Genomic DNA, 21761 nt, shown 5'->3' with positions numbered 1-21761 from the left:
CACAAAGAACCTCACCATGTGCAGCACAGCATGAAACCTTCGCCATGCTATGTGAGCATCAGAAAGATCTTGATACTCAAAGGGGACAGAAACCTGACCTTTGAGTTTCCTGGATCAGGCAGCCAGCAGGGGGATGCAGGAGAAAGGCAGACACTAGAAACTGGAGGAAGCAGGGACATAGGCAAGTGCCAGTGAGTGAGCCCTGGGTTCTGGCCTGGTCAGAAATCTGAAACTTATTCATTCACTTTTAAGTCCATTCCTCAAAATTCTGCAGAGCCTGATAATGAAAGAGCAGATAGCACCAGTGGTGATGTGTGCACCTGCCTGCTGTGGACATAGCCAAGACTAGCCCAACTCATTTCACACCACCAGTTTTTATCACTTGTGACCTGCTATCTCTAATCAAAAGCACCGTGCTATTGAGTCCGGATAGGGAGGGGAAGCCAACCTAGAAATTATATTCTCCCTCCCACATGCAGCTGGCTCGCAGGGAAGGAAGCTGAGGCTCCCTGGCTGCAGGATTCACTGACTAATTACAAGAAAGAAATTAGCAGCTCAAATATTCCAGCTTTTTCAAGGCTGCCCACGAGAGGAGAAATTCAATGTCAGTTTAATGAGGGTCCCAGATCAAAGGGCTGGAAGCAGCCAGTGGGTGGTGTCAGCATGCTGAGCACGGCACAGAAAACACTCCCTAATGCTCCACACAGCGTCAGCAAGATGTTGCCGTGCTCAGAAAAACCAAGCCTGAGCCGCACAAAGGCCAGGAGAGTGGGGAAGGAGAGGGCTCCGCAGAGACCCCATGCAGCTGAGAGCAGCACAAAGGCCAGGAGAGTGGGGAAGGAGAGGGCTCCGCAGAGACCCCATGCAGCTGAGAGCAGCACAAAGGCCAGGAGAGTGGGGAAGGAGAGGGCTCCGCAGAGACCCCATGCAGCTGAGAGCAGCACAAAGGCCTCTGAATGATACTGTCTGTGCATGATAATAGGGGATGGAAGGGAGGCTGGGCCCCAAGAAGGCCTCAGAATTCAATACCCATTGAAGTCAATGGCAGCTGCTGGTCCCCTGTAGGGGGACACTTGGCCCCTGCAGTAGTGACAGAATTTATCTCACTGAAGAACATTGGAAGTCTCAGCATTGCAGGTGTCTGAGACTTGCTATGGCCAATGCACTATTCACAGCAACCCCAAGCCTGGACAACTCCCGCGAGGGAAGGGTCACAAACCCAGCCAGGAGGAGACTGGGATCCATGCAAGCTCCAGGCTACACCCATCTGAGACTAAGGAGCTCAGCAGAGAATCTGCATGCGCCTGCTGGAACTGACATAACAGTAACCCACCCTGAGCCTTCTGTCCTTAACCACTGCAGGGGGAGGGAGAGCTCAGTGCTTTGAGCACTGGCCTGCTAAACCCAGTACTGTGAGCTCAATCCTTGAGGGGGCCATTTAGGGATCTGGGATTGGTCCTGCTTTGAGCAGGGGGTTGGACTAGATGACCTCCTGAGGTCCCTTCCAACCCTGATATTCTGTGATTCATTCACTCACCCCTAATCTGCCCTGAACTACAACATACATATGGCCTTAACCCACCAGGAACCCTGTTTATTTTGGATGGAACTATTCTTGCCCTTCTCCCCCTGTGTGGCAGGGAGGAGGGGAAGCTTAGGTCTCTGGTGTGGGGTTAAGTAGCCAGGAAATTCCAGGTGCATGGTTCATAGGTCCCAGCACCCCGGAAGGCAAGAGCTTCCTTTGGCCTGCAGGTTTTGGGAGCGTCCATGAGCAGTCTCTCCTTAGAAGCGGATGACCGGGTCACAGCTGAGAAGTTCTAGGTACCTTGTATTCCCCTCCCCGTCATGCAGCTGCTGACAGGGTCCCACGGGTCCCTATGTTCAGGGTGCTTGTGGGCCTTGGGTCAGATCATTCACCTGGAATGTATTGGGCACCAGGACAGGATGGCAGGTCTCTGGCTGTGGCATCTAATCAGTGAAGCTTTTAGCTTGTGCAGTTTCACAAGCCCCTACAGCCAACAGAGGCTTCGCAAAGAGGCGGCATTCCTAGCCAAATGATTATTTTGTTGTGCCCTGATGAGCAGGTCAGATACCTGAGTGAGGACAGGCATTTCCTAAAGGGGTGGGATGGGAGCTCTGAGAGGTGCACCTGGTTGCTGGGGTCACCGGACAGGCCAGCATGGGAAACAGAGGCACTCAGGGATGTACCAGGTAACGGTGCCAGGGATTCTTTCCCCCATACTTCCATCTGCTTCCCATTACACACAGGCTCAATGACGCTGACAAAGACTGTGGTTCAGTTTGGCTCTGTGCTCATAAGAAGCTTCCAAACCCGGGCTGGAAATCTCACTTGCAACAACAGGCTCTGGAAAGACGCTGACTGTTGCGCACCACCTAGGAACAGCCAGTCATGAAGCAGCCCTACACCGCTGGATGGAGCCAGGGAGTACAGAGGCAGCATATAGCTGATAAGTCAGGCCAAGATGGCTACCAGACGACAGCATTTCTGAAACTCAGATGGTTCAGGTCTTGACAAGATTCAAGGGGAGATGGCTGGGATCAGGTCAAAGGGTTAGATTCTCTTTGTACTGAAACTGGTCCCTAATGACCTCATCCAGTTCCTCGTTACTACTATTATAAATCATGCGTGTAGCTCCATTACTGCTCCTTTCTGCCCTCACTTCTCTGGGATGCCAAAATACACAACCCAGAAGCAAGGGAAACAAAAAATGTAATGCTAGTGAGCTCAAATCCCTCCTGATCCCCACCAAGCCTCTTTCACTTGCTTGGATCCCACACTCTAAAGGTCCTTGTCATAGACCGGCAGATTCAGAGCTCCCTCCGCAAAAGCACTGGAGAGAGAAGTGTATGAAAGGAGATGCTATGACCAGCTGGGCCACACCCTGTCTGCCTCATATACAGCACTGACACAATGACTGAGGGCAGAACTGAATACAGAATAGCTTAGCTAAGCAATTCCATAAGGCCATTACCCCCAAGGTCAGAGAGGAGTATTTAGGACTGAATCCGCAATCAGTTCAGCAAACAAAGCCACTTAATGATGAGCAAGAGACAGCGTTGGTGATCTGGTGCTGGAAGAGCTTCCTCTCCCTTTGTGTCAGGCAGGCCAATGAGAGCTCTCCTGAGAAACTGCACAAATCAAGCCAGGAAAACAGCCCATCCGCGCTGCCGCAGTGAAGTGATTCTAGTGAAGGGAGTCTGAGCCTGCCAATTGTGAGAGACTCACTGAAGAGGCAGATATCTCAAAATATACACTTGAAACCCATCGCAGGATCAAACCAAAGCCATTAAAGAGAAGAGCCTTGTTCACTCCTTGAACCTTGGGGAATGAAGGTGCTAACTCACAGGGATCAGTGTAACAGCAGCACTGAATGAATCCTGGGTATGTCCACCCAAGAGCTGCCAGCAGCCTGAACATGCACAGACCCGAGCAGGGCGACCTGCTGGAGAGACCCTCAGGCAGCCTCCAAACAGAGACCGCACCAGAGCCAGAGGTTCGGTGAGCCTCACAGCACCACTCTGCCATGCCCGTCACTCCAGATTCACTTCCTCCAGCAGCACTTGTCAAGGAGAACCAAGAATGGGAGGACAACACTGTTCTCAGATCCCGGCAGGCCCCTCCACTGAGAGGCAAGCTGAGCTTCCTGGCCATTGCTCCTCTACACCATTGGTTTACAGCCATCCCCACTGACTTCCCGCTGCCACAGGACACAGAGCGTGGACCCAGTGCTTTGCATCTGGGCAGTCCCCGTTGGGCTCAGTGCCATGCACTAACTCCCCTGGTTTCTAACCCCCACCCTGGCCCCTGCCCAGGGGGAGTGATTTATCTCTAGCCAATTTATCCAGTTCGTTCTTCATTCTGAACCCCACCCCCACCTGCTGGCACATCAGATCTGCTCCACATCAAGACACCGGCTAACCGAGTGAGCCATGGGCCATCTTGCCTCGTAGCTCCTCACCAAACAGTCCAACTGGGCCCTACGTCTGGAGCGTCAGGTGAGCAGTGCTGTGCTTCAGGGTACGTTCTACAGCCCGCGGAAGCAAGGCTCTCATTCAGCCCAGGTCAACGGGCTCAGGCTAGCAGGGCTCCCAGCAGTGCTCTGAAATAGCTGAGCCAATAGCCAGTTGAGGCTGTGGCTCAGGCTGGAGCCTGGGAAGGGGGGTGGGCCTCAGAGCCTGAGCTCCAGCCTGAGCCGCTGGATAGACACACCCGGCATGCTGAAAAGCGCTGCCTACCCAGCTAGTTCTAGAGCACGAGCCCTGGTAGCCCAAGGCTGGAGGCTCGCACCCACTGGCTGTGTAGACAGAGACTCTACGACTGGCTGATGCGTTGAACCCTGAGATTGAATCCGCTCTGCATTCTTGGCATGCAGAACTCCAATGGTGATTTAGGCCCAGCAAGCATCCTTGTTCCTGGAAGGAGCCCAGCTCCCTTCACCCGTCCTCAGAACTCACATTCTTCAACCTCGGGGGTGTCCCTACAGCCCCACCTCCACACAAGGAACCTCCCACTGTGGGAGGGGGCCCAGCCTTCTGCCAGCACCCCATGAGGGTCAACCCAGGACTCCTCCCTGCCTCAGTATCTGCTCCTACCATGAATTCCCCATGTGCCGTGTTTGGACTCGGGCTGATGGATTTTCCAGGAGCTCTGTGTAACGTCGAGAGGCTCATCCTGACCAGGCTGCTGCAGGATGAATGGTACCAATAGCGGGAGACTCTAATGAGCTCTCCCCACCCCAGCACCGAACTCAGCACACACTTCTGCACTCACCAGGGCACATGCCTGTAGCCCCCCAGAACCGCACGGAGCAAGCAGTGGTACTCACTCTTAGGTCGTGTTCCTGGCCGAGGCCAATCACCCTGCGATTGACAGTGCGCAGCAGCTGCTCCAGAATCATCTGCACGTGCCCCTTCACCTTCCTCTGAAAGGCAAGACACATGTTATGTCCAGAGCCTGGGCAGCTGGTCTCACTCCTGGGATCACCATGCAGGAGTCAGAAAGGGAGGACACCTGGCAGTTACACTCCTCTGCATGGTGAGTATCAGAGTGCCCCAGGGGCTGTGTCAAACACAGGCTTTGGCACTTTAAAAGGGACCTCCCCCAGCAATGGCAGCAGCAGGACAGACAGCACAAGAGGAATCAGTCAGGTGACCCCACTCACAGCTGGGACGGGCTGCTCAAAGAGCAACTCAGCCGGCGTTTGAGAGCCGGGACTAAAGCAAGGAATTCTCTCTCCACACCTTAGAATCATAGAAACATAAAATATCAGGGCTGGAAGGGACCTCAGGAGGTATCTAGTCCAACCCCCTGCTCAAAGCAGGACAAACCCCAACTAAATCATCCCAGCCAGGGCTTTGTCAAGCCTGACCTCTAAGGAAGGCGATTCCACCACCATCCTAGGTAACCCATTCCAGTGCTTCGCCACCCTCCTAGTGAAAAAGTTTTTCCTAATATCCAACCTAAACCTCCCCCACTGCAACCTGAGACCATTACTCCTTGTTCTGGTACCACTGAGAACAGTCTAGATCTATTCTCGCTGGAACCCCCTTTCAGGTAGTTGAAAGCAGCTATCAAATCCCCCCCTTACTCTTCTCTTCTGCAGACTAAACAATCCCAGTTCCCTCAGCCTCTCCTCATAAGTCACATGCTCCAGCCCCCTACTCATTTTTGTTGCCCTCCGCTGGACTCTTTCCAATTTTTCCACATCCTTCTTGTAGTGTGGGGCCCAAAACTGGACACAGTACTCCAGATGAGGCCTCACCAATGTCGAATAGAGGGGAATGATCACGTCCCTCGATTTCTTTTGGCCCAATCCTCTAATTTGTCTAGGTCCCTCTGTATCCTATCCCTACCCTCCAGCATATCTACCACTCCTCCCAGTTTAGTGTCATCTGCAAACTTGCTGAGGGTGCAGTCCACGCCATCCTCCAGATCATTAATGAAGATATTGAACAAAACCGGCCCCAGGACCGACCCTTGGGGCACTCCACTTGATACCGGCTGCCAACTAGACATGGAGCCATTGATCACTACCCGTTGAGCCTGACGATCTAGCCAGCTTTCTATCCACCTTATAGTCCATTCATCCAGCCCATACTTCTTTAACTTGCTGGCAAGAATACTGTGGGAGACCGTATCAAAAGCTTTGCTAAAGTCAAGGAATAACACATCCACTGCTTTCCCCTCACCCACAGAGCCTCTCATCATAGAAGGCAATTAGGTTAGTCAGGCATGACTTGCCCTTGGTGAATCCATGCTGACTGTTCCTGATCACTTTCCTCTCCTCTAAGTGCTTCCGAATTGATTCCTTGAGGACCTGCTCCATGATTTTTCCAGGGACTGAGGTGAGGCTGACTGGCCTGAAGTTCCCTTAGAAACACATGGCTGCTCTCTCCTAAGGTGACCTCATGCACCAATATAAGAAAATAAAAGAGTGGCCAGACTGGGTCAGACCAATGGTCCATCTAGCCAGTAGCCTGACTCTGGCAGTTGATGGTGTCAGATGCTTCAGAGGGAGTGAATAGAAAAGGGCAATTTATCAAGTGATCCATCCCCTTTCTTCCAGTCCCTGCTTCTGGCAGTCAGAGGTTTAGAGACACCAGAGCATGGGTTTGCATCTCTGACCATCTTGGCTAACAGCCATTGATGGACCCATCCTCCATTAACATATCTAGTTCTTTTTTGAACCCAGTTATACTTTTGGCCTTCACAACATCCCCCGACCAGGAATACCACAGGTTGACTCTGTGTTGTGTGAAGAAGTACTTCCATATGTTTGTTTTAAACCTGCTGCCTACTAATTTCACCAGAAATTATTGTAGGGTATAGAAAACATTACAAGCAAATAAGAAGCAGTTTCTGTTGCAGCCTATCACTGGATCAGGAGCTGGAACAGAAAGCACCATCCCACTCCTTTCTTCAAAGCATCGGACAGTCTTCCCTCCCTAAGAGAGGTGATCATCTCCATTAGCAATATACCCGGTACTTCCCTACCAGCCTGATCAGCTAGGAAGCATATGGATCCACGGCACGGGTAGTAGCACACGATTCTCAAAACACCTCTTATTGTGCAACACTAACTGAAACTCAACACAGGACTTATGGTCCCCTCCCTCTGAATACCGTTCTATCCCCACTGGCACTGAATTTATCCAAGGGCACACTGTTGATTCACATCCAGCTTCTCATCGACTGTAATCCCCAGGTCCTCTTCTGCAGAACTGCAGCTTAGCAAGTTGGTCCCCAGCCTGTGGCAGTGCATGGGGTTCTTGCATCCTAAGTGCAGGACTCTGCACTTAAGAACATAAGAACATAAGAACGGCCGTACCGGGTCAGACCAAAGGTCCATCTAGCCCAGTATCTGTCTACCGACAGTGGCCAATGCCAGGTGCCCCTGAGGGAGTGAACCTAACAGGCAATGATCAAGTGATCTCTCTCCTGCCATCCATCTCCATCCTCTGACAAACAGAGGCTAGGAACACCATTCCTTGCCCATCCTGGCTAATAGCCATTAATGGACTTAGCCACCATGAATTTATCCAGTCCCCTTTTAAACATTGTTATAGTCCTAGCCTTCACAACCTCCTCAGGTAAGGAGTTCCACAAGTTGACTGTGCGCTGCGTGAAGAAGAACTTCCTTTTATTTGTTTTAAACCTGCTGCCTATTAATTTCATTTGGTGACCCCTAGTTCTTGTATTATGGGAATAAGTAAATAACTTTTCCTTATCCACTTTCTCAACATCACTCATGATTTTATATACCTCTATCATATCCCCCCTTAGTCTCCTCTTTTCCAAGCTGAAGAGTCCTAGCCTCTTTAATCTTTCCTCGTATGGGACCCTCTCTAAACCCCTAATCATTTTAGTTGCTCTTTTCTGAACCTTTTCTAGTGCTAGAATATCTTTTTTGAGGTGAGGAGACCACATCTGTACACAGTATTCGAGATGTGGGTGTACCATGGATTTATATAAGGGCAATAATATATTCTCAGTCTTATTCTCTATCCCCTTTTTAATGATTCCTAACATCCTGTTTGCTTTTTTGACCGCCTCTGCACACTGTGTGGACATCTTCAGAGAACTATCCACGATAACTCCAAGATCTTTTTCCTGACTCATTGTAGCTAAATTAGCCCCCATCATGTTGTATGTATAGTTGGGGTTATTTTTTCCAATGTGCATTACTTTACATTAATTTTTATCCACATTAAATTTCATTTGCCATTTTGTTGCCCAATCACTTAGTTTTGTGAGATCTTTTTGAAGTTCTTCACAATCTGCTTTGGTCTTAACTATCTTGAGTAGTTTAGTATCATCTGCAAACTTTGCCACCTCACTGTTTACCCCTTTCTCCAGATCATTTATGAATAAATTGAATAGGATTGGTCCTAGGACTGACCCTTAGGGAACACCACTAGTTACCCCTCTCCATTCTGAGAATTTACCATTAATTCCTACCCTTTGTTCCCTGTCCTTTAACCAGTTCTCAGTCCATGAAAGGACCTTTCCTTTTATCCCATGACAGCTTAATTTACGTAAGAGCCTTTGGTGAGGGACCTTGTCAAAGGCTTTCTGAAAATCTAAGTACACTATGTCCACCGGATCCCCCTTGTCCACATGTTTGTTGACCCCTTCAAAGAACTCTAATAGATTAGTAAGACACGATTTCCCTTTACAGAAACCATGTTGACTATTGCTCAAGAGTTTATGTTTTTCTATGTGTCTGACAATTTTATTCTTTACTATTGTTTCAACTAATTTGCCCGGTACCGACATTAGACTTACCGGTCTGTAATTGCCGGGATCACCCCTAGAGCCCTTTTTGTCCTCAAGAGAGGCAGCAAGCGCTCAAAATGCTGAAATTACAAAATAAAAACCCACCTCCCATGAGTAATCCTCCTCAGGGATCAACCAGCTAAGATAAATTATGTCCAAGATGCTGGGACAGGGAATGCATTGTGGAATACCTGACCACTTTTGAGAGGACATGTGAAGTACTCCAAATTCTTGACACACAGAAAATGACCACCTTGCCTCCCAATCTATCTGATAAATATCCAAAAGAGGCTATGAATTATGATTGATTATGATTGATTCAGAGGTACTGTATTGAAAAGGTTTAAAATCATCCCAGAGGAATACTGCCTAAACTTTAGAAAAATAAAAAAAACATGATAAAATAAGTCACGGGGAATAAGTTTATAAAATGGTATAAAATTATTTATGGAAATGGATAAGGGATAAAGAGGCAGAGGACTATGAACCTATTTAGCCAAGAGGTGGTTTGGGGGGGGCCTTGATTTTGAACCCCTTGGGGCCCAGACTGCCTTCTGTGATTCCCCCGGCCGCGCCTTCTGCCGAAGTCCTGTCGCGGCCTAGGCGGGGGGTAAGCGCGGTGAGGCTGAGGACGGAAGGATCTGCACTGGGTCACCAGGATGTGCATCCCCCGCGAGCGCATGATCACCCTGTTGTCCTTTAGGCTTTGCAGCCGAGGGTCAGTCTTTTCAGAAAATAGCCCTTGGCCTTCAAAGGGCAAGTCTTGTAGAGTTTGCTGTAACTCAGGTGGAAGGCCTGACACCTGAAGCCAGGATATTCTCCTCATGGCCACTCCTGAAGCCAGAGTCCTGGCTGCGGAGTCGGCTGCGTCCAGTGAGGCTTGGAGAGAGGATCTCGCCACCTTCTTTCCTTCCTCCAAGAGGGCTGCAAACTCCTGGCGTGAGTCTTGGGGAACTAGTTCCGTGAATTTCCCCATCGCCGCCCAGGTGTTGTAGTTGTAGCGACTGAGTAGGGCTTGTTGGTTTGCCACCCTAAGTTGGAGGCCTCCAGCAGAGTATACTTTGCGGCCCAACAAGTCCATGCGCCGAGCCTCCTTGGACTTTGGAGCAGGAGCTTGCTGGCCATGGCGCTCCTTTTCGTTAACCGATTGTACGACTAGGGAGCAGGGAGGAGGGTGCACGTACAGATACTCGTACCCTTTAGAGGGTACCATGTACTTTCTCTCTACTCCCCTGGCTGTGGGCGGGATAGAGGCTGGGGATTGCCAGATGGTATTGGCGTTCGCCTGAATAGTACGAATAAAAGGCAGGGCCACTTTTGTGGGGGTGTCAGCTGATAAAATGTCCATGACTGGGTCCTCTATTTCCGGGACCTCCTCCACCTGAAGATTCATGTTCTGAGCCACCCGTCTCAGAAGGTCCTGATGAGCCCTCAGGTCAATTGAGGGAGGGCTGGAGGAGGATGTCCCCGCCACCGCCTCGTCTGGAGAGGAGGAAGAGGAGAGGCCAGGGACAAGAGGGTCCTGCGGGGGCTCTTGTTCTTGGGTGGTGTCAGGCTCAGGTGGGGCCTGGGTGTCTGCCAGTGGAACGGACGCCTCATCCGTACCCGCAGGAGGGGGGCGGCTTACGGTCGCCTCTGGCACCCGGTGTTCCGATGGCACGGATCGTGGTGCATCTGGGGGAGCACCTTGGGCTTGGTGATACGCCCAAGGTGTCCAGAATGACCACTGATGGGGGCCTTGCTCGTGGCCTTGGCTCTCCTGGAATACACGGCTGGGCACGTCTGAGTCACGGTCCTGTGCATAGGAAGCGCTGCCAGCATGAGATGATACCGAGGTATGTCTCGACAGCCAAGAAGGTGCTGAGAAGGAGCCACGTCTCTAGTTGGTCTTTCTTGGGATGGCACCGGAGAGTGGTACCAGGAGCTGTAACGGTACCGGGAACGAGACCGGGACCTACGACCGTAGCGGTGCCAGGAGGTCGACTGGGATCTCGAAGCTCTTCGCCTGGAATGGCTGCGAGATGCGCGGTGCCGGGAGTGGCGCCGGGAGCCGGATCGGTACCAAGAGTACCAGGCAGGCGAACGGGACGCTGAGCGGTGCCACGAGTGCTACCGGTACCGTGATGGAGAGCGGTGCCGGGACTGCGAGCGGCGTCTGTGAAGGAGTAGGAAGCACAGACTGTCTGTGCGGGGGAGGGGAGAGCCAGAGGTTTAGGTGAGTGTCAGGAATTCAAACTGTGAGCTGAGCTTGGCCTGGGGGAGGGGAGGTGACACCTCTGGCCAGGGGAGACAAAGGAAGGAGGCGGAGGAGAGAGGAGGGGCCGGAGAGGACTGGAGACAGAAGTGGGCTGGAGAACAGAGGGGAAGCAGGTAGACCGAGCTCTGATCCCGGGGGGGGGGGGGCTGTGAGGCCCCCCAAGATGGACCTAACCGGGGGGATCTGGTTATCTGTGCCTGCAAGACCTGTGTGGGACTGTGTTCCTGTCGTCTAAATAAACCTTCTGCTTTACTGGCTGGCTGAGAGTCCTGGTGAATCGTAGGGAGCACGGGGGGTGAAGGCCCTGGGTCCCCCACACTCCGTGACAACTGGTGGCAGCGGATCGCGGCACCCGTGGACGGCGCTTCCTGCAGTAAGTGACGGGGGAGCAGGAAAACGAAGGGGCGATTAACCCCTGGGAGAGTGTGGCCAGAGAGAAGGACTTTGCAGTAACAGGGTCCCCCGGGGGATCACAGCGAGCGATCCCAGGGGCGGAGGAGTCTGCAGCTCGACCCTGGCAGAGAGGGGGTGACCTCAAGGACTGGCACACTAGGGGTCCCCCTGGAACCCGTGGGGGGCGGCGAGCACCCTGGCCTGCGAGTGGCCAACAGGAAGATGTATTCCCAGAAGCGCAAGTGTGAGCTGGTGGAGCTGTGCAAGCAGGGGGGGCTGCGCCATGGGAAGCTCACCAAGGCCCAGCTGATTGCCCGGCTGGAGGAGAGAGATCGCAGGGATGAACCGGTCCTTGTCTCTGAGGGAAGCAGCCGGGCAGATGCAGCGCAGGCACCAGTGTCTGGACCCGCTGGGAGTGGCCAGTCGGCAGATGAGGGCTCCTCGAGACCCCCCACCCCTAGGCCTAGGGGGAGGGGGAGGAGGAGCCCAGCTACGGAGGGCACCGTGACCCCCCCCGGCCAGCAGGGGATCGGCCTCCGTGGAGCACAGGCGGCTGGACTTGGAGAGGGAGGTCAAACTGAGGGAGATGGAGATGGAGGACCGGCAGAAGCAGCGTGAATTTGAGGACAGGGAGAAGCAGCGTGCACATGAGCTGGCCATGGCCCAGCTGAAAAGCAGGGAGGCCCCGGCTGCGGGGAGCGAGGGTGGGCCCAAGCCTACAAAGAGCTTTGATAAGAACTTCCTGGCCCCGCGTAAGGAGGGGGAGGACATAGACACCTTCCTGACGGCCTTTGAGAACGCCTGCGAGCTGCACCAGGTTGACCCCGCAGACAGGATCCGGTGCCTCACCCCCTTACTGGACCCCACCGCCGTGGAGGTGTACAGCCGAATGAGAGGGGAGGAGGCGCGGGACTACAACCTGTTCAAAGAGGCCCTGCTCCGCGAGTTTGGGCTGACCCCGGAGATGTACCGGAAGAGGTTCCGGGGTCAACGTAAGACCCGGGAGGGCACATACCTGCAACTGGTCAAAGTGGACAGCTGGGGCCCAAACTAGAGAGGACCTGCTTGACCTAGTCGTACTGGAGCACCTGTATGATCAGTGCCCAGCTGACCTGAAGCAGTGGCTGATGGACCGAGAACCCGCAGCATGCAGGACATGGACAGTCGGGCGGGGCTGGCAGGGAGGAGTCTCGAAGGAGCAGGTCTGCCTCAACGCAGAGGGAGAGTCACCATGGGACCTCCCAGAAGGAGCCGAGGGAGGGCCCCCACCAAAGGGAAGCAGCTGGCGTCAGGTCCAGCCGTCCCACTCGAGGACCCACGAGACATGGGCTGCTATCAACGACGGGCCAGTGCCCCAAGCTCCGGGACAAACTGAGCAGACCAACCCCACACCGGGTCAACTTGGTAGAGACCCAGCCGGATGAGGGGCAGCGGTCGCCTCCGAGGCTGGATGCTCCCAGCCCTGAGTTTGGGGTTTACAGGGTGGGCACGGGACTAGCCTTGTTCCCTGGAGGTAGACGGGAAGGAGGTCACTGGGTACTGGGCTACGGTCGCAGAGGTGACGCTGGCCCGGCCGCAGGTGGTGGGCTCAGATCGGATGGTGCCCAACACCTACCTGACCCTGAGGGGCGTGATCGGGACCCCATTCAAGGTGCCTGTGGCGAGGGTACACCTAAAGTGGGGACAAGGAGGGCCTCAAGGACGGGAGTGCACCCACATTTGCCCACGGAGGTGTTAATGGGGGGGGACCTCGAGGACTGGCCAAGTAACACCCAGGGTACCCTGTCCGTGAACCGTAGTCAGGGTCGACGCAGGGCTCTGCACCCTGACCCCGGGGAAAGTACTTTGGCCGAGACACCGGACCCTGACCCGGTGGGGAGGGAACGCCCAGGGACAGGGCTCAGAGAGGCTGTGGCCCCAGACCCAGCCGGTGAGAGAGAACAGATCCCCGCCCCTGCCCCAGCGGCTGAGTACCAGGCTGCGGTGCGGGAAGACCGAGGATAAGGGACCTGGCCAACCTCGGGGGGGGACAGACCATGGGACGAGGTGGCCGGAAAAGGTTCCTGTGGGAGAAGGGGCTCCTGTACCGAGAATGGGCTCCCCCAGGGAAGATGGAGTCAGGGGGGATCAGGAGGCAGCTGGTGGTACCCCAGGAGTATCGCCGCCAGCTGCTATGCCAGGCCCATGACATCCCCCTCGCAGGGCACCAGGGAGCCTGGCGTACCCAGCAGCGGCTGCTGCAGAACTATTACTGGCCTGGGGTCTTTGCCCATGTCCGGCAGCACTGCCGCTCCTGTGACTTCTGCCAGAGCGGGGGGGAAGGCCCGGGACAGGGGGGAGATGGCTGTAAGGCCCTCGCCCCGCCCTGAGGAGCCTGTCCGGAGGGGGGCCAGGGTCAGAAGGGGGGCTCTGAACTGAGAGAACCCGAATCCCAGCCCCCCAGACTGGAACGTGGGGAGAAGGCCCCAGCCCAGGGTGCACCCCAGGGGTATTGGGGTGGGGAAAGGCATAAGGTTGTAGGTGGGTCCGAACTTCCCCGGGTCACTGGCTGGAGTGACCCCGCTCAGTTCAGTCTCGGAGGGGGGAGAGGTGTGATGGAGTAGGAAGCACAGACTGTCTGTGTGGGGGAGGGGAGAGCCAGAGGTTTAGGTGAGTGTCAGGAATTCAAACTGTGAGCTGAGCTTGGCCTGGGGGAGGGGAGGTGACACCTCTGGCCAGGGGAGACAAAGGAAGGAGGCGGAGGAGAGAGGAGGGGCCGGAGAGGACTGGAGACAGAAGTGGGCTGGAGAACAGAGGGGAGCAGGTAGACCGAGCTCTGATCCCGGGGGGGGGGGGGCGGGGGGCGGTGAGGCCCCCCAAGATTGACCAAACCGGGGGGATCTGGTTATCTGTGCCTGCAAGACCTGTGTGGGACTGTGTTCCTGTCGTCTAAATAAACCTTCTGCTTTACTGGCTGGCTGAGAGTCCTGGTGAATCGTAGGGAGCACGGGGGTGAAGGCCCTGGGTCCTCCACACTCCGTGACAGCGTCGGGACCGGGATCAGCGACGGGACCAAGAACGCCGGCAGGACCGAGATCTTGATCGGTGCCTCTCAGCGGTGCTGACGGAGGGCGGCCTCAGCAGGGCAGGCTTGCCAATAGACTGAATGACCCGCACCGGCGGTGCTGGGAATTGAGGCAGTGCAGTCTCCGTCATCGCAATAAAATCCCTCGCTGTGGAAAAGGTCTCCGGGGTAGACAGGATAGTGAGCTCAACCACAGCGTGAGCAGGGGAGCTTTCAGGCACCGGACTCGACGGCCCTTGCGGGACCGGAATCAACGGTGCCGAAGCTAGCAGTGCCGCAGCAGGGGTCGGTGCCGGGCGATCCGACTTAGGCGGGTGCTCCGACTGTGGTGCGGACGGCACCGAAGCAGCGGGAGCCTTATGATGCTTCTTGACCCACGGGGACAGGGAGCAGTGCCGAGCCGACATCGGTGCCGGCGACAGTCGGTGCTGGGGGGCCTTTGCAGTACTGGGGCGATCCGGAGCCGAAAGAGCGCTTCTCCCTGATGTAGACTGGTCAGCGCTCGGTGCCGAGGGCGTTGGACTAAGAGCTGGAACTATATACACAACTATTAGTAAAGAACTACGAGTAGGCTAGGGAAGTGGAGATCAGCTAAGCCGCGCTCCTGTTGGGTCGGCAGGGGTATATATCCAGCGCCATAATGGTGCCACTCCAGGGGGCGACCCAGCCGACCCGCCGAGTGTTGCTAGGGTAAAAATCTTCCGACGAACGTGCACGCGGCGTGCGCACACCTAATTGGAATCGATATGAGCAAGCACTCGAAGAAGAATTGGAATATGCATCTCATCTATTGCCCCTGTGCAGTTAGGGAAACCCATTTGTGCAAAGCCAGCCACAATGTCATACACGTTACCGAGAGTCACAGTTCTTCTGAGCAGGATGCGATTAATGGCCCTGCAAACTTGCATCAACACGATTCCATCAGCCGATTTTCCCACTCCAAACTGGTTAGCGACTGATCAATAGCTGTCTGGAGTTGCCAGCTTCCAGATTGCAATAGTCACCCGCTTCTCCACCATCAGGGCAGCTCTCAATCTTGTGTCCTTGCACCGCAGGATGGGGGTGAGCTCCTCACACAGTCCCATGAAAAAAGAACGAGGACTACTTGTGGCACCTTAGAAACTAACAAAGTCTCTAAGGTGCCACAAGTACTCCTCGTTCTTTTTGCTGATACAGACTAACACGGCTACCACTCTGAAGTAGTCCCATGAAAGTGGCTTTTCTCATCCAAAAGTTCTGCAGCTGCTGCTCGTCATCGAAGACTTGCAGGACAATGTGATCCCACCACTCAGTGCTTGTTTCTTGAGCCCAAAAGCGGTGTTCCACGGTGGTGAGCATGTCCGTGAATGCCACAAGCAATCTCATGTCATATGCATTACGCGAATCGATACCATTGTCGGAGTCCTCACTGTCAGTTTGGATCTTAAGGAGTAACTCGACTGCCAAACGTGATGTGCTGGCGAGACTCGTCAGCATATTCCTCAGTAGTTCAGGCTCCATTCCCGCAGACAGAAAGGGAAGACAGAACGCACAGTACAAAAAACGTTGAAAGATGGTGCCAAATGTGGATGGAAGCACAGGGATTGCTGGGATGCGAACTGATGCATCACGGGGCATTGGGACAGGACCCAGAATGCCTTGCACCCTCCACCCCCTTCCCACAACCCATGGCGCCAGAATGGGAAGAGGTGCTCTGTGGGATAGCTGCCCATAATGCACCGCTCCCAATGCCGCTGCAGGTGCCGCACATGTGGCCACACCAGTGCGCTTGCATCTGTCAGTGTGGACAGACGGCAGCGCTTTCCCTACTGCGCTCTCCGAAGGCTGGTTTAACTCAAAGCACTCTACATTTTCAAGTGTAGCCATGCCCTAAATGAATTCTTTGCATCAGTCTTCTGGTGCATCAGTAACTGGCTTAAAGACAGAAAACAAAGGGTAGGACTAAATGGTCAGTTTTCACAATGGAGAGAGGTAAAGAGTGGGGTTCCCCTTAGATCTGTACTGTAAAGTGTGCTGTTGTGATGGGCTGGGTGTGGTACTGAATTTTTTTTTCTGTTCCTGCCACCCTCTGTAGGTTGCCAGCCTCGCTAGGCAGGGCTGGCTCCAGGCACCAGCCGAGCAAGCTTGTGTTTGGGGCGGCAGATTCTACGGGGCGGCATTCTGCCCAATTCTAGGGCGGCACGGCTGCTTTTATTTATTTTGTTCGCCGTTCTGGCTGCCCTGTTTTCTCTGGGCTTCTTCCCACCTGGTCTCTTTCCTTTCACCTGTTACCTTAGGGTTACAGTTCTCAGGTCCTCTCTCTCCCAGGTCTAGGAAATACAGCCAGTCAAGCTCCTTCAGTAGAGAGAAGCACCCTTCTTCACCTCCCTGGTCCCAGACAGGAACCGACCTGCTAAGGCCCTACAGCTCCTTTCATCTGAGCCTGCGGGGCTCTGATTGGCTGAACAGAAGCAGCCATTCTAGGCAGGCCTGCAGGGCCAACCCTCACTGCTCTTTTCCTGGGGTGGGGTGTAATAGGACCACGGCCGCCTCCAGCAGAGGGCCATGAAGGCCTGGTACACCCCATCACAGCTGTTCAACATATTTATAAATATGATCTGGAAAAAAGGGTGAACATCGAGTTGGCAGAATTTGCAAATGATACAAAGTTACTCAAGATAGTTAAGTCCAAAGTTGCCTGCAAAGTGTTACAAAGAGATCTCTCTAAACTAGATGACTGGGCAACACAATGGCAGAGGAAATTCAATGCTGACAAGTAATGTGCAAAGTAATGCACATTGAAAAAAGTAATCCCAATTATACACAAAAAAAGATGGGGTCTAAATTAGCTGTTACCATTCAAGAAAGAGATCATGGAGTCGTTGTGGATAGTTCTCTGAAAACATCCATTCCATTTGCAGCGGCAGTCAAAAAAAAGCAAACAGAGTGTTGGGAATCATTAAGAAAGGGATAGATAGTAAGACAGAAAATATTATGTTGTCTCTGTATAAATCCATGGCATGCCCACATCTTGAATACTGAGTGCAGATCTGGTCACTCCATCTCAGAAAAGATATATTAGAATTAGAAAAGGTGCAGAGAAGGTCAACAAAAATGATTAGGGGCATGGAACAGCTTCCATACAGGGAGAGATTTAAAAGACTGGGACTGTTCAGCTTAGAAAAGAGACGACTAAGTGGAGGATATGGTAGAGGTCTATAAAATCATGAATGGTGTGGCGAAAGTGAGTAGTGAAGTGTTATTTCTTCTTCGAGTGATTGCTCCAATCCATTCCAGTCAGGTGTGCGCGCCGCGCGTGCACGGTATTCGGAACTTTTTTACCCTAGCAACCCCGGCGGGCCGGCTGGCGCCCCCTGGAGTGGCGCCGCTATGGCGCCTGTTATATACCCCAGCCGGCCCGTCCGCTCCTCAGTTCCTTCTTCCCGCCCGTGACGGTTAGCTGGAACTGTGGAGTGCTCTGTTCGTCCTCCACACCCCTAGCATTTTCTCCGGTTTTCTTGTACATAGTTAGTTAGTTTAGTTCATAGTTAGTTAGTTTAGAATAGTAGATAAGGAATTAGGGGGGTCCCCCTCCTTTTTCCCCCACCCGGTGGGGCTCATGCCCCAGACACCGGGTTTCAAGCCGTGCTCGGCTTGTCAACGGTTGATGCCCGTTGGGGACGCTCACGATTCCTGCCTCCGCTGCCTGGGGGAATCGCATCGTACAGACAAGTGTCCCATTTGTGCTGCCTTTAAACCGCGGACCAGGAAAGAGCGGGACTCCAGGCTCAAACAGATCCTGATGGAGTCAGCGCTGCGTCCACCGGCACCGCTCCCCGCGGCACCGAAATCGGGCTCGGTGCGCAGCACATCGGCGGCACCAACCCGGACCTCAGAGGCGTCCCGTCCACCGAAGCCGGCACCGGTATCACGGCGCCGCTCCCCGTCCCCGGCGCGCAAAAAGAAGGCGCCAGCGGCGGCGAAAGCCCCGACTTCGGGACCGGTTGGCCAGCCACTGACAACTTCTGTGGCTCCGGCGGTGGTGGTGCACGCACAGTGCATGGAACCGGCAGCTCCGGCGCCAGAAGAGCCGTTGAGCCCGGCCACCCCCTGCTCCCCGGCACCGCCCGAGGTAGAGCTGGAACTCCCGACCACGCCAGAGACATACTCAAAGGCGCGGGAGCTTATTGCACTGACAGAGGCTCCGAGCCTCCGGCCCCCGGCACCGCCGGTGCGGGCTGTACCTTCTGCTGGGAAGCCAGCCATGATGCAGCGCCCAGGCGCCGAGGAACACCGCGCAAGGGTCTGCAGTCGGTCCCGCTCGCGCAGTAGATCACCTTCTCGGCGACCTCGGTCCCGGCGCCGATCAACACCTCGGCACCGCTCCTCATCTCGGCACCGATCTCGTTCGCGATACCGCTCGGCGTCGAGGTACCGCTCTCGAAGCCCGGGTCGCCGGTACCGCCGAAGGTCGGCCTCTAGGGACAGATCACGGCACCGCGGTGACCGCAGTCCTTCTCGGCACCGTGACCGCAGCGGTTCTCGGCACCGTGACCGCAGCCGCTCCAGGCGACGGGACCGCAGCTACTCCAGACGCCACGACCGCAGCGCTTCCCGATACCGAAGCCGCAGCAGGTCGCCGTCCCGGCACCGATGCGACCGTTGGTCCCGGTCGTGCTCCCGGTACCGTGACAACAGACATGGGCCGACGGTACCGCCAGCGGACGCGCACCGGCCATCCGCGGGACACTCGATCAGTGCGTCGGCCCCCCAGTGGTCACGCCAGGCATCGGTCGTTTCCCAGGGCGGAAGCGGAGCGGGCCTCAGAGCAGATACCCCAGGTCCAGCCTATGGCCCACAGCAATGGGGTTTCTGGGTTCCTTGGGCACAGCATGAGTCACAAGGCCCCCCCTTGCCCACTCGACCTCCGGGTTCTGAGCGCCGCGCGCCAGAAGCGACTGTTAGTAAGGCCCCGCCATCGCCTGCAGCAGGAGCTTCGCAGCCACTCCCATCGGTGCAGCCAGTCGCAGATGTCCCTGCTCCAATGGTGGACGAACCGCCACCAGAACCTACGGGCCCGGGTCTGTCGTCGTCCTCATCACCTGACGAGGCGGTCGCAGGCTCGTCAACAGCGGACCCACCACCAATAGACTTAAAGGCGCATCAAGACCTGCTCCGTAGGGTCGCGCAGTCCATTGACCTCCCAATTGCAGAGGTGGTGGAAAACGACGACCCCGTTACTAACGTCATCGGGTCGGAGGCTCCAGTCCGGGTGGCGCTCCCTTTTATTCGGACAATTCAGCGTAATGCCAATACCATCTGGCAAACGCCGGCGTCTATACCACCCACGGCCCGAGGAGTGGAGCGCAAATACTCGGTTCCCCCTACAGGGTACGAGTATTTGTATACTCATCCGACTCCGGACTCCCTCGTCGTCCAGTCGGTAAACGACCGGGAGCGCAACGGTCAACCAGCGGCGACCCCCAAGTCCAAGGACGCAAGACGTATGGACCTCTTGGGCCGTAAGATCTATTCGGCTGGGGGCCTGCAGCTCCGCATCGCCAATCAATCGGCGTTGCTGGCCCGATACACCTATGAGATGCTGCTTTCGCTCTCCAAATTTACCGAACTTGTCCCGGCGTCCTCGCGACAGGAGTTCAGCGCCCTCCTTGAGGACGGGAAAAAGTCCGCGCGCTCCTCCATCCAAGCTGCGCTTGACTCAGCGGACTCGGGAGCCCGCACACTCGCCTCTGGCGTCACTATGCGGCGGATTTCCTGGCTACAATCCTCCACCTTGGCCCCGGAGGTACAGTACTCTCTCCAGGACCTGCCGTTCGAAACACACGGGCTTTTCTCGGAAAAGACGGACGCCCGTATACAGACCCTTAAGGATGGTCGCGTGGCTATCCGAACACTGGGGATGCACACGCCGGCGACCCAGAGACAACCTTTCCGTAGACAGCCATCCCGGCCGTTCACCCAGGCCAGATCCCGACCATATAACAGCCGCAGGAACAACCTCACGCGCCGCCGACCATCAGGCAACAGGCGCAATCAGTCTCAGACGTCCTCTAAGGCCCCCCAAGGGCCTAAGCAGGCGTTTTGATGGGACGCCCGGGGACGGCTCTTCAGTCTCTCCATCGGATCCTTCCCCTTTGTTTTCGAACCGCCTCTCCTATTTCCTCCCGGCATGGGCCAGCTTAACATCGGACAGCTGGGTCCTACGTACGGTCCAATCCGGGTACCGCCTCCGGTTTATTTCGCCCCCTCCTTCCCACCCGCCCTCCCTGTCCCTCTTCAGGGACCCCGCTCACGAGCAGGTCCTTCGACAAGAGGTCGAGACTCTCCTGAGCTTGGGTGCCATAGAGGAGGTGCCTCCCGACCGGCGGGGCAGGGGTTTCTATTCCCGTTATTTCCTCATCCCCAAAGCCAAAGGAGGCCTCCGTCCGATCCTGGACCTCCGGAAGCTCAACCGGTACCTGATAAAACTCAAATTCCGCATGGTATCCCTGGGGACTATTATTCCCTCCCTGGATCCGGGAGACTGGTTTGCCACCCTCGACATGAGAGACGCATATTTCCATGTCGCGATCTACCCCCCTCATCGTCGTTACCTTCGATTCATGGTGAACGACAGGCACTACCAGTTCGCGGTGCTGCCCTTCGGCCTCTCCACCGCCCCGAGGGTGTTCACCAAGTGTATGGCGGTGGTTGCCGCGGCCCTCCGTTGTCGTCGGGTGCACGTGTATCCGTACCTCGACGATTGGTTGATACGCGGTCCATCGCGTCAGCTGGTAGCAGACCAAGTGGCCGATATCCTGTCGCTGTTTCGAGAGCTCGGTCTGCTCATCAACTTCGAAAAGTCTGCCCTAACTCCAGCTCAAAGGGTGGAGTTCATCGGAGCGGTCCTGGACTCCCAGTTGGCCAGGGCCTGTCTTCCGCTCACTCGGTACCAGACTCTGGCGGCTTGCATCGCGGAGCTCCAAGCCTTTCCCACGACGACAGCGCGGTCCTGTCTTCGCCTCCTCGGCCACATGGCGTCGTGCACTTTTGTGACAACTTATGCCAGGTTGCACCTTCGCCCGCTCCAGACGTGGCTGGCCTCTGTGTACCGTCCACATCGCGACCCCATGGACTTGATCGTCACAGTCCCGAGGGCCACCCTCGACACCCTCAATTGGTGGCTAAACCCTCAGGTCGTCTGTGCAGGGGTACCTTTCCGCCCGCCGTGTCCCTCCATTACCTTGACCACAGATGCCTCGGACATGGGT

General features: G+C 55.2%; 1 protein-coding gene across 6 annotated transcripts in view; it reads right to left on the bottom strand.

The window, feature by feature from the left end:
• The window catches only part of LOC120406127 (dedicator of cytokinesis protein 2-like), a 317936-nt gene that overhangs the window by 132699 nt on the left and 163476 nt on the right, over positions 1 to 21761 (bottom strand). For all 6 annotated transcript variants that reach the window (XM_039540455.1, XM_039540456.1, XM_039540457.1 and 3 more), the window contains one exon: positions 4848 to 4943. In XM_039540455.1, the coding sequence (XP_039396389.1) occupies positions 4848 to 4943 (96 nt within the window). The remainder of the gene's footprint in view (positions 1 to 4847; positions 4944 to 21761) is intronic.

This window comes from Mauremys reevesii, linkage group 5 (assembly GCF_016161935.1).
Source record: "Mauremys reevesii isolate NIE-2019 linkage group 5, ASM1616193v1, whole genome shotgun sequence".
NCBI classification, from domain to species: domain Eukaryota; kingdom Metazoa; phylum Chordata; order Testudines; family Geoemydidae; genus Mauremys; species Mauremys reevesii.
This window is presented reverse-complemented; position numbering and strand designations above follow the sequence as displayed.